Source organism: Hirundo rustica, chromosome 14, assembly GCF_015227805.2.
Source record: "Hirundo rustica isolate bHirRus1 chromosome 14, bHirRus1.pri.v3, whole genome shotgun sequence".
Taxonomy (NCBI): domain Eukaryota; kingdom Metazoa; phylum Chordata; class Aves; order Passeriformes; family Hirundinidae; genus Hirundo; species Hirundo rustica.
The window spans coordinates 14,316,047-14,329,436 of record NC_053463.1 but is presented as its reverse complement, the minus strand read 5'-3'; the positions used below and the strand labels follow the sequence as shown (position 1 = coordinate 14,329,436).

General features: G+C 41.5%; 1 protein-coding gene across 5 annotated transcripts in view; it reads left to right on the top strand.

The window, feature by feature from the left end:
• The window catches only part of SLIT3 (slit guidance ligand 3), a 519,844-nt gene that overhangs the window by 360,475 nt on the left and 145,979 nt on the right, over nt 1-13,390 (top strand). For all 5 annotated transcript variants that reach the window (XM_058422439.1, XM_058422441.1, XM_058422440.1 and 2 more), the window contains 2 exons: nt 4,995-5,066; nt 10,263-10,334. In XM_058422439.1, coding sequence (XP_058278422.1) covers nt 4,995-5,066; nt 10,263-10,334 — 144 coding nt within the window. The remainder of the gene's footprint in view (nt 1-4,994; nt 5,067-10,262; nt 10,335-13,390) is intronic.

Sequence of the window (13,390 nt, the reverse complement as noted above, 5' to 3'; positions counted from 1 at the left end):
TCTTTGGGTAAATACCTCAGTGCAGCCACGCACACGTGTTGTGCATGCTGGGAATAAAGCTTGTATTTCAGCTGAAGGGGCAAGAAAGGGAGCAGGGCAGGGGTCAGATCCAGCTCATATCCATAGTAAGAAGATCATGTATGATGGTGATTTATTTAGTATGATTTATTCACCTTGAATACTAAAAATACACCTGTGGGCTTTTCTTCATCAGACACCAAAATGAACGATAAGATATGAGAGCTCAAATGATGAGATAAACGTGAAATAATGCTCCAAGTAGGTTTTTATAATCCAGTTGTTTCAGTCCCTGGATTGATTGTTGTGTTCCCTAGAAATTCCCTCCTTCCTAATCCAAACGGTTCTCCCCAGTCCTGGCTTTTGTCACCATGGAGGGTGTGAATGCTCCTTCTTTCCCCAGCCAGTTCCCTGAAAATCCCTGCTTACAGGGCAAAAGGAAAACAAGGTTTTTGCCCTTCCCACCACCCTTCACACCCTTCTGTGTGGAACCTGCCAGGTGAGTGTGGCACGGGTTTGTGCTGCTCTCACAAAGCTCTGCTCACGCTTCCCTCTCTCAGAGGTGCCTTTGCCTGGTGACTCTGGTTCCTGGCAGCCTGAGCAATGCCAGCCCAGCAGAGCCCTGACCCAGGGACCAGTCTGGCTCATCCCCTCACTCTGTGTGTCCCACAGACCAGTCTGGCTCATCCCCTCACTCTGTGTGTCCCACAGACCAGTCTGGCTCATCCCCTCACTCTGTGTGTCCCACAGACCAGTCTGGCTCATCCCCTCACTCTGTGTGTCCCAAGGACGAATCTGGCTCATCCCCTCACTCTGTGTGTCCCAAGGACGAATCTGGCTCATCCCCTCGCTCCGTGTCCCAGCAGGGGAGTCGGTGCCTGCCCCATGCACAGGGACATTTGTGACACGGATCAGGCAGGAGCTCCTGGCACTGTTAATAGAGTGTGGCTGTCTCATTTGTAGGCTCTATTCATCTGACAGCTGAGAATTATCAGTACTGATGCTTCACTCGCTCTCTTTTTCTCCAAGGTAGTGATTTGTCTATGTTATGGGTAGGTAAGCTTGACAAAACATTGCACATTAGCAGCTAAGACAGTGTTTGAAATGGGAAAATTGCTAGCAAACTGCTCCATTAGAGACCCAAATAACAAATTCCTCCTTTCCCTCAATGAAAGGGAGATAGTTAAGGCCCAGATTAATACGTCTGTCTCCCCAGCTCTGCAGGGGGAATCACTCTTCAAGACAAACGGCTTCATCACTCCTGAGTGTGAGCTGGCTCTGCTAAGTCCCTGTTAGGGAGAGTTTTTTATCCTTTGTGTTTTGCCATCCTGAGTGTGAGCAATACAGGCACCACAGGAGGAGGTGATGAAAAGATTTGCACCTCAGTGAACTTTGAGATGGATTAGCATGGGAATTTGAGTGCTTATCCTTTACCCTGGGATAGTTTTTCATCTTTAACTGCATGGTTTCCCCATGTTTGTTTTGTTCTGTTTTTTTTCTCTGATGTGTTTACTTTTTGCTCTCATTGCTGCAAAGTCATTAAAAAAAAAAAAAAGTGGGAAGAAGGAGGACTTTATCCTGTCTAGCATCATGTTATTACAAGAAAAAAATGGATCTGAATCCAGTGGCCTCTCATACTTTTCAATCTCTGATGATATATTAGAGAGGAGAAAGGAAATTGTTCTCATCCTTTGATGTTGTTGTGAAAGGCTCTAAAATAAAGCTGGGAGAGGCAGACAGAGCATTGCTGTGTGAGGAGGGGGGAGATGTGCTTCAGTTCGTCTCAGCACCCAGCTGGCAGCAGGCGACATGGCACAGCCACGGGGGGAACAAAGGAGGGACAAAAACCACCGGGAGTTTGAACACGGCCAATTCACTTTATCAGTGTTGGGAATTCCGCTTGGCGAGTCTCTTAAACAGATCTGAGTATGAAATACCACAGGAGAATCAAGAAAAAATGTACTGAGTTGTAAGAAACCTTCAATGGGAGGGAGTGGTAGGAGTTTAAGTTATTAAAATTTAACCTTTTAGGACTGTGTGTCTTATACAGATCTGTGAAATGTATTGTAAAATTATTTTATAGTATATTCTGGTAATACCTTCGCCAAGAAATGAACTCGCAGATGTTGCTTTGCACTAGCACAGGTGGGTTTATAGTCTGTGACAGCACTCCATAGTAAGAGAGAGACTATAAAAAACAGAGCTTTCCGAAGCTCGTGTTCTAGGTAACCTAGGTAATCTTCTCTGAAATAAAATGTGGCTGTAAAATTTACACTTGGTCACTTTTTGAAGGAGAAAAAGGACATAAGGTAAGAATAATGCTTTTCACTTTATTTCAAAGATGGCATCTCTAGCAGTTTCCCTTTACGTGGTTTCTGATTGGGCCTTCATAACCCAAAATTGCCAAGATCCCTTCTGGCAGAACCTAGAATTTCTTGAGATCTTTAATCATCTGCGCTCAACATGACACGTATGAGCTAAATGAGGTGAAAGAGTAAAGTATTAACGCAAACAAGGTGCTTTCCGTTATTTTACTTGTGAAACTGCACTGTGTTTTTCAGGCTGTGTCTGCCATTCTATGACATGCATTTGTGTAAAGAGTCAATAGAAGTTAGATTAGTACTTCATTCTATCAAAGCACAGGGTTCTTTAATGCAGCCCTGGACTTTGTGATCCGTTTTGTGTCCAGGTTGGAGCCCACCTGCCAACACACCCTACTGAGGGCTCGTGGTGCTCCTCTGGTACCGTCTGCAAGGTGGAGTGCACTGAGCAGAAGGTGTTGTGAGCGTTCTTTAGTCCTTCATGTGCAAAGGGCTTCGTGGAATTAAAAAATGTCAGGTGCTGTGGTGGAAATACGGCAGCAGATGACAAGAGCCTTGTCCGTCTATTTCTGTACAGGCCATCTGCTCCAGATTTTGTGGGAAAGGGTGAAGAGTTTGCTAGGTAGCTTCAGCGTGCAGCTCTCAAGTAACTCCTGTTTCTGTCTTCCTCTCCGCATTTTCTAGAAATTTCCCTATTTTATTATTTTATTTTTTATTACTCGCGCCCTGTGGCTATTCCAATTTTGGATATTTTTTTCACGCTATGGGGGCAGTTATACACCCTAACTCTGTGTATATTTCCACCCTTGAATCACTAAAATTGCCTTGGAATTTTGCTTGTAAAAAGCTGCACGTTTCCCCCCATCCCTGTATTTGGGTTTCCCTGTGAGGACTGCATGCCACCCTGGTGTGCAGGGTGGGTGAACCCCCGGGTTCCATCCCCAGGGCCAGGAAATTGGGCAGGCATGACCCTCTTTTGTTCCTAGAAGTGCCTGCACAGAAACACTTGGGAGGAGTTAAACACCCAACTGGCAAGCTGACAAAAAGCCTTTATGGGAAGAGTGTGTGCTGCTAATTCTGGTGACAAACACCCAACAATAGTGGCGTGCTGGAGCTCACAGCAATTTGCATTTCACTGTGGACTTGCCAGAAATGAAGCGTGTTATATTTAGACCAACTGGAAGGGAAATCTCAGACACTAATTCAAATCACAAAACAAGGAATAGAATTAACTCTGATCACAACCTTTAAAAAATAGACCGCTACAGATGTAAAAGAGGGCGAGCACGTTGGCTGTACAAGCTGACTGTGCAAATACCAAAATATTTGTACTTAAAGAGTTTCTTAAGAGTATAAATGAGCTGGCAAATTATCTTATATTCAAGGGGATTTTTTTTTTTCTTTTGCTTATGAAAGCACAGATCATCAGAGGGATAGAGAGCGTCCACATTTTCTCTCTACTATTCCCTAGTTCTTTACAAACCTTGATTTACTTCTCCCTTCTTTCATTTCACTTTATTGTCATTCCTGGTTCTAAAGCTTTTTTTCCTCCCCTCTTCATTGCTGCAGCAACTTGAAATGACTGGAGTGCCTCATTCCATCATTCCAGTATGTTTTTGTACTTCAATTCTAAGCCATTTTCAACCACAAATTTATTTTTTTACTACTTAAACTGTTGATTTTTAGGACACTTCAGGGGAAGAAATACACAACATTTCAATAATAAATGAGAGCAAGGTAAAACTTTGGTCTCACTCCCAGCTCAGTAGAAGTTTAGCTACCATGGTCAGTGGAGTTTGTTGTTTGAGGATCTACTTTTACATTTCTAATGGAGATGAACATTCAGAGTTCATCTGAGGAGAAGCTATTCTTTTTAGCAGGAATTCAGGGAACTTGCTGACAAATACTTGAAAGTACTACCGGGAAGGAACAGAAATTAATCTCAGTGGTTGCTGTATGTGGTATCTTAAAGCTGCTTACGTTTTATGTTAGTGATGCATGCATTTATGGTACTTCATAAAGAATACTTTAAAGCCAAGTCTTGGAAATAAAAACAGCAGGCTTTTCATGTAGTCCGGACTGTATTTTAGAAAAACCTAAGTATTTGGTAGTTGGAATAGGAAGATGGAGTTCTCTTTTTTTTACCCTTCTGACATAAAATGCTCCCTACCCTCTTCAAAATCTGAATTCATCTTGCAGTGAATTCACTTTGGTTTCTAGCATGTTCCCACAGGTTGTTGCTCCTGAATTGTGTTATTAATCTGTTTACTGAGCTGTCACAGCCTAGCCTAGCTGTCAGTTTCAACAGCTACATTCTATTTACAACAGCTAGTCAAGGAAAGCATCTGAATTTTCTATCTTCTACCTTAGCTTTAAAATATGCCTTCTATTCTTTATTAATTCCATGAGTGTTAAAAGTGCAATTTCCTTTGCTTGTGACATTTTTTCTAGACCAATTTAGCAATCAAAGAGATTATTTTATTTTTCTAAGTCATTTTCTCAGTATTTTCTCTATTTAGTGGGCTTCAAAATAAAAACATGATTTGCATAAAACCCTGTAAAATGACTCTACGTTTATATAAAATGTGCAGTCATACTTAATGTGATTCCTGTCCTATAACTATGAATTTAACATATATATTGCTTTGTTTTCAGACGTTTGGAACAAAACCTCATCAAAATCATTCCCCCTGGAGCTTTCACCCAGTACAAGAAGCTTAAGAGAATGTAAGTTTTAATAAGACCAATGTGCAAGAGCAATCGTGAATCTTCTCGCTTCAAGTTCAGTATCTTCATTTTAGAAACATATTGGCAATTCTGTGTTGAAATCACTGGGGATTGCACAAATCATCTCTTCAGAGTGTAAGCAACAATGGAATTTGGTTCAGGATGCCTAACAGTGCATGAAATCCTTAATAATGCTTAATTTCCCTTCCTATTATAAACGGTGTGATTTAATTAGTTGTTAGTCTGTTCAAAGTTCAAATCTGCTTCCTCGGAAAAGATTTGAAGTTCCGTTTCTCTTCTCATCCATTCTGTGTCAGGGTGGCTGACCCCAGTGAGAGCAGGAGTCACGTTCTTGCAGAGCAGAGAGGAGCTCTTTGTAGCGCTTTTGATGTCCTGATGTTGAAATGGTTTGACTGTTTACAGGAAAACAAAGAAACCGGCTGGAGTTTGTGTTCTCTGTCCCTTAATCACCAGTAGATACCCAGATAATTCTTCCTTTTATTGCCTCTTGTGTTTTCTCTTTGGATTAAAGGAAAATGATAATCCTGGTGTGTAGCAGTGCTGTCATGCAGATAACACGGGGCATTCCCCCAGTCAGGTTTTTCTTTCATTTTTGACTGATTTGTGAGAGATGATGTGACAGTTCCATGATGACACAAATAATGATAAAGCAAGTTACCCCCACTTCACCCCAGTATGGAGATATTGATGTTGCCGCTGGAGCAGTAACTTCCAGAAGTCATTCAGGCTTTGTAGATCAGTGCTAATGCTGCTGGAAAAACGCCTTTGCAGTTCTTCTCTGATGTGAACAATACTGGGATTAAGACACCGTCAGTTTATTTCACAGAAAACACTGGATTATCAGGTGGCTTTGGGAAACTGAACTGAGCTTGCACCATACCATTGATTTAAGGGCAAAATTGCTGTTTTCCAGCCCCAACTTAACAAGTTCCTAGAACTGAAGAGCTGTAAATATGGATCTTAATATTTAACAGGTCAAATCATCCATCTAGATAGTCTCTATTCTTCTGTCTGGCTTTCAATATAGCTGTATGTATTTTTAAAGAAGTACTGTATTGGATAGTAAGATGGTAATTTCAGTGAATAATGATGGATCCCTTCTCAGTGACCTAACTTGTAACTTCTTTATTATAAAAATCACTACATAGTTCTTTCTAAGATACGACTAATTTTAGATTTTTGCAATGTTTTACTGTCTTTTCATTTTTTCATTGATTGGTGAACTCTAGTTTTATGGGAGTTGACCAAAAAATACTTTTTAATGTAGATAGCTGCCCTATCCAACGTAGCACTTGTTACATGAAATGATTAATGTTAGAATTTTGCAGCAGAATTCCATTAGCAAATGGTGCTAACAGCTTTTTGGGGTATAATTGCCATGTTCATTAAGATCTGAACTGATAATGAAATAAGTTATTGTGCCAGATGATCTGTGCCAAAGCTTAGTTAACGTGACAGGATCTTGTGGGAGAACTTGGGACAGGTATTGGGCTGCAGAATGTCCCATAAAAAAATCTGATGTTCGGCCATTTGTTTACCCACCTGTCTCCTTGTTAAAGTTTAGTTCCTGCTGGGCAGTGAGGCCCTGGATTGAGCAACAGTTCTGTTACACCTAGTTTTATTGAGGACATTTTTTTCAGTATTTAGAGAGATTATTGACACCATCTTCTCAAGATTCCCAGTCCTGTTAACACAAAAATATACTTTGGTGAAAAAATTACATCTTAAAACAAAAGAATCATCCATCCTTTTCCTCCAGAGGAAGGATGAGTTCAGTATCACTGAAGTTTTGTTAGTTTTTCTCCATTTCTGTCACTTTGATTTCAAAGAGCAGTGTCATAGCAGGAAGATTATCAATTTAATTAATGGGTGCCCTACTGGGGGTACAAATGAAGAACATTAATATAATTGTTGTTATTATTACTATTAATTACTATAATAATATTTTATATTATTCAGAGGATAGTATTAGCATAACCCTGTGAATTGTATTGTATTTTTCTCCTTCTGGAGAATAAATATGCAAGAATGTTAGTGATAGTAGTCCTCATTTGCAACTCTGTACTCCCTGTATTTTGATTCTTTACTGAGTATTTCCTGCAAGATAATGAAGTTTCCTTTCCTTTCCTAATTGGATAACTGAGATTAATGATTATATTAGATCCACTTGTCCAACATAATCTTGCTATGACTTGATATTATTAGGTCAAGATGACAGCAAAAAATGTATATTAATTCAAGTTTTATACTTGCATATAGCTGCAGTTTGCTATTTAGAATGTGTCTTCAACAACTTCAGGATGGGAGAGTTATTTTGGTGATTAGGTAAAAGAGCTGAAACCTGTTTTGTCTTGGACTTAATCATAATTGCCCACATCTCCTGTCTCTGCTCTTCTGAGGCTTTTAACTAACAAGTTTGTACAGGAAGGGTAAGAGCCAAGTACGTGGAGTAACTTTGAAGGATGTGGTTGCATCTCTCTAGCTCTGATGCTTGTAGTGGCATTTCATGTTGTCAGACTAATTTTACCACATTTTAGCAGAAAACACATTGAGATTTCACAGGCTTCCCAGTAGCTCTGTGGAGTTGTGACATTTTTAAGCAGCTTCTACAAACTAAACCATATATGACAAGGATTTTGCTGAGTACTCTTTGTCAAATGAGAACAGTCCATTTTATATGTTGGAGATAATCATGCAATCTGTTTTTGATAATGTTGGTCAACAAAGAGAGCATTCAACCAATGCTGTTAATAGTTCTGCATTTGGCTGCATCTAAAAATAAATCTGTTTTGTTCCAAAACCTTTTACAGTGAAGACATTTAAGCTATACAGTCATATGTTACTCAGCAACATGCAGGACATCCTTGCTCCCCTGGTGCAAAGTCAAAACCAATTTATGTCCCCAGCTGGTGACTGAGCACAGTCACCCTCCAAGGTGTGTGCAACAACCTTTTCAGAGATTTCTGCTGTGCTGTCAGAGGTGCAGGGAGGGAATAGGTGACTGATGTCATCCTTGCCTGAGTGGAATCCTGATAATTTTATTACATTTCCAGCTGAAGAGGCACACTTCCCCTGAGTGATTCTGAGATACCCTAAACTAAGAAAATGAGCCTTATGTCATCTGAATTGTCTTAGCTCTGCAGCTCAGAAAATCCTCTCTCTGCCTCAATGTAAATGAAAGGCATAATAGGGCAATCTCACCAAAGCAGGCCAAACAAAGGGAGCAAAAATACCAGGACAAAATTGAATCCCTTTCTCTCAGTCAAGTCAGAAGGAGATGGAACCTCCTTATCCGAAAGCAGTGGAACTTGGGCTCTAATGGAAAGGAAGTAATGTGTCTAATTATCTAAATGCTGATTGTAGTGCATCTGCATGAAGTGAGAGAGTGCTGTTGCCCAGCGTGGCATTTCTGCACGTTCAGGCACCATTAGTTACACACTCATTAGCGTCCGGACGTGGGGGAGAGGAAGGATAGGAATGTTGAGTAGCAAATCACTGAAACAGTGCTGAAATACTTCTCCCAAGAACTAGATGCCCTTTTTCGGATGCTTCTTGTTGTTCAGCAAACTCACCTTTTCCCGTAGTTTTGGCAGATTTTAATACATTGCTCAAGAAGTGAGTGAGGTATGAGTGATCCACTTCTGCTTACGAGAGAAAAAGCAACAGTCAGTCTAAACAAGTTTCACAAAAACCTGTATGAAAATAAAAATACATGTTCCTACTTTCACGGGGACAAGTTTGGCTGCTGTCAGTTGAGCTGCAAAACCAAAACTTTCCGTTAAACCTGTGCTGCTAGGCAGGATGTTGTAGCAGAAAGCATCAGCAGATTGCAGAGCAATTCTTTATGAGCTTTAAAAAAGAACCAAGCCTTAGAAAAGCTACCAAAAAACAAACAAACAAACAAAAAAAAGAAAGAAAATCCCACTTTACATGGCTAGATTCAAAAAGAGTTTGAGAACCTCATTAAAATTTTAACCAACATAATTTGTAGCTCAAAAGATGTAGAGAGTGGAAAACCTCCTTACTTTCTGATTAGTAAGTTATCATTCAAGTGGTGTTTTATTTAGAGTCTACATAGATCCATAGCACGTGTCCCAGTGGAAGTATCAGTGAAGATGTACATGAAATAGTGTATTGCTTCAGCCAGCAGTGGAGAGATTTGATGCTAGTGATACAAGCTGGTACCAGCTGTCAGGGAGGGCAGAGAGGTGGCTGAAGGTTGTGTCCCAGCTCAGCACCTGGTTGAACTGATGGACAGAAGGTCTAGATGACAGTGACAGTCACAGCGAGGCACCCAGCTCTGAGCACCTGCATGCTAAGTGTGGTAAATTGGGCTCCTTGTATAAAGCTACTGTGGCACAGTCTGCATTTATCTTCGTGTTCTTGGCTGGTTATGATTCAAATGGAAGAGTATTTTCCAAACCAGGAGCACAGTTTACTTTAAAAACGCAGCAGGCAATACTGAATCCCACTCACGCCACAGCCAAAAGGGTGGAATCTTGCTGGGCTCCCTGAAGGGTCTGCAGGCACTGGGGGTCCCCACAGTGCTCTGGCTTCAGAGCTCCACCGTTCCCCTTCAGGTGCTTGAAGGCTTCCTCCAGTGCCTGAACTTCACCAGATCAAGGCTGAGTGGATTTTGTGCTGCTTGTTTTTCTAGGGCATTAAAGTCCAGACCTCAGAGGAACAGTGCTGATCTCCCTGCTTTGGGATCAGGGCTGGGCACTCTGCATGATCCTCTCTGTTGTGACAAAGTTGGCCTTCCATGCCTGCAATTAAATGTTCAGAGCACCTTTATGCTGTGTCATGGGCTGCTCCCCGTGCTCGAGGGCCACGCCACGGGGTCGCAGTGCCATCTCCAGTTTTAACAGCTTTGGGATGGTTTTATCAATGTCACTGTTCTTCATAAGAACTGGTTTTTAACACCTACAAAATGAAAGATCTTATTAAGAAAGGTGCTCACCTTGGAGGTTGTGGCCTGTCACACTGACTGATGTTTTCTGATCCTTCCTGGAATTTGCCTATCTCTGCCGTTACATAGTTCATCATTTCTTTGTGATTATAAAATCATTTACTTCTGTTTTTATATCAAGTGTGTTTTTCCAATAAGCTACAGCTGAAATACTGTCATTAGATTTCAGTTTACTAACATTTTTTAATCCTTCTTTCTTTTCACAGAGACATCAGCAAGAATCAAATAACTGACATTGCACCTGATGCATTCAAAGGCTTGAAATCTCTCATTTCATTGTAAGTAGAAAACAGAACTGAATGGGCATTTGGGGAGAACTTGCATGTAAGAGGAATAAAAATGATAATGTGCTGTCTGGGGGAACATATGTTTCTGTGTGCAACTGCCAGCTTGTGTGAAGCATCTGATCTTTTGTAAATGAAAAATTTTGTAAATGAAAAATGAAGTTTAGAAAGGAGGACTGTCTGCAAGTCTCTCACAAGGCTGCTGACTCCTGCACTTCTTCAAATCAGTGCATTATTCAATCTCCTGGACGCGTGCACCTGCAGGCTGCTCCATGCACCCCTACTCCTCGTGGCACTCCAAAACCTCGTGTTTATACACCTTAGCTGTAATTACTGCTTTATTCAGCTGGAAGGGGACTAAGATATGATTTCATACAGAAGATAAAAGGAAGGTGGGATCTCTTGACAGCCATTTGTTTCTCCTTATAGAACACAGAAAACTGATTTAGCACCAAGTTGAATTTACATGCAGCTGTATTTCAGCCTAGGTACCCACAGCACTATTAAAACAGTTGAGTTTTAATGAGTAAAAAGAGCAGTATAAGGTCAGAAGCTGAATATTGAGGATAAATTAGAATAGAGTGGTAGAAAGCCCCATGCTGAGAGAAGAGGGAAGCACAACTAGAATGATATTTACCTGTATTAATTTTAAAAACAGTACGGAAACAATTATCTCATTAATATTCATATAACCCAGTTTGGTTTTTAAAAAAACTGTAGTTTGTTTCTACAAGCTGCCATAGTTTTATTTTCTGAATACTGGATAATTCTAAGAAACTGAATGTTTTTTTTGACTAGAATAATATCAGAAAGTTATTAAGTACTAAACTTACATGTTGCAGTAAACCTCTGAGCCAGAATGCAGAAGGATTGGCCCTTTCTTGTGCCCTGAATCCAGCTGGGAGAACGCCATAAATACATATTAAGTGTTGCTGGTGTTTGTTGAATAGTTCAGGCGGTGTTACTCAACATGCTGTGGAAATGGTCAAATCCCTCACTGCTGTCTGGAAACAATTCAGCAAGGGAGTGACATTTACTGAACGCTACAGTTCTGGCTTAGTATGAAACTACTGCTGATGCTGCAGTGCTGCAGCTGCCTGGTCCTGGCAAACCTCCTGCCTAGGAGTGAGCTGGACATTCCCCCTGGGCTCGACTTCCCAAGGCAGAACTTAACTTTAGCACAGTTACCCCCAGGTGGCCTCAGGAGTGTGGGACAGAACACATCAGAGTGGACAGAGAGGAAATGAGAATATAAACTGGGCAGGAGTTTATAGCGTTTTGACTTGCAGACAGAAGCAAGTGCCATGACTGTGTGTTCTCTGCCCAGTCATCCAAGGCGATATTTCAAGTGAATGATGTTTGAATATGTTTCTGTCCAAGTGGGTAAAACAGTGCTTAAGTTTAAGTTTAACATGGCAGGGAGACGAAATGCAGCACAGCAAGTGTTGTAGCAAGGGAACTGCCTCCAAGTCTTCCTTTTGTTCCACCGTTGCCTCAGTTTCCCTCCACCACACACAAAGTTGTAACATGGTTTCTCCTCTCCTTGGCAGCCTTGTTTCTAGGACAGTATCAACTCAGTCTTGAAATTATCAGCCTCCTCCTCTAGGGTCGGTTGTCTGACCCCAGTTGCTGTGTTTTTACTTTCTTTTGAAAAGTTTTGCCCCTGCTGTTCATTGCAGGTAGTTCTTACAGATGTTTTCCCTGTAGTTAACAAGCCGCGGTTAGTTTCCTCATCTTTCATGACCCGCCACCCAGCCCTGGCAGGTTCCTCCCTGTACTTCTTTCAGTTTCTGAGCCCTAGATAGCTTTATGGAGCAGGGTGATATGCTGCTCAGCAGAATCTGGGTTTCTCTGAAGAAAGCTTCCCCATGTTTGTACCCCTCAGAAGCAGAGTATCGTCTTTTGTCTGAGCTTGGCCAGAGCCACCAGCCCAGCTCAGTCAGGTGCAGAAGGACAAGTGCAGGAGCAGAGGACTCTGTGGAGGTGCCAGCCCTCCCCAAAGGGGAGAGAACAAGGAGGCAGGAATGGAGTGAGACAGTGGCTTCCCAGTGTTTTCTCTCTTAGCAGCTCAGTCTTTTGGTGCCCAAGGCCCCGGTGACATTACTCAGCTGCGTGCCCTGAAGGAGCACTGCTCTGCATACAAGGAACAGCTCTTACTGTTCCTGCACCTCACTCCGATGTGATTGGTGCATACATTTTAATGAGGCATCATCGAGGGTAAATCTCTGCGCAGAGCAGCTGGACATTTCAGCTAGCTGAGTTCCAACCAGAAGAAAAGAGGGGAAAGTATTAATGCACAAAGGAGAGTAAGCAACTTGGTTTCCATTAAAAGTGAAGTGCTGCTGTACAGCCTAATATCCTTGCGCTTTTTTTGGTCTGTTTTTATTCCCAATTTGTGCTCCTCCCTCTGCTCCCTGCTTGCATGCAATCACAGTGCTCCCTATGGGTCTGGAGAGCCGGAGTGCTCCTCTGGAAGGCAGCCAACGTTGTTAGTCTGCCTGCCTAATGCACGCCTCTATTTAGTGGGCTCGACTCTGCTTTCTTCTGCAGTCAGCTTGGCTTGGTGTTTCCAGGCAGAAATGCTTCTCAGAGTACTCTGCCTCTTGTACTTGTGTTGAGATGGTAGAAAAAACAGTGTATTGCAGTTTTCAAAACATGGGAATGTTTATAACAGAAGCTGTTTCCTCTAAAATGTATAAAACTTAAATCTTTTAAAAGTGCTAAATGATCCATGTGCGAGCAGGTCATATGTTTTTATTGTAAATCTATATATTTTCTCTAACAAGAAATTCACCTGTGGGACTCAAACAGGACACAAAATGATTATACTTGAAAGCAGCCATTTCTTCTAGTTTTCTCTGCATTTAGCTAAAGAAAGGCAAGTTTGTTCCTGTAGGGTACTCAAGACTTCTCCATTCCCCACATACAGGAAAAAATAAGTAATTTTCTCTGTGCCCATTTTTCAATGGGATTTTGTTCCCTGTTCCTATTACTCTTTGGAACAAGAAATTTCTACTTTGAAACATTTGGGGATGCACGTAACTTCTTTT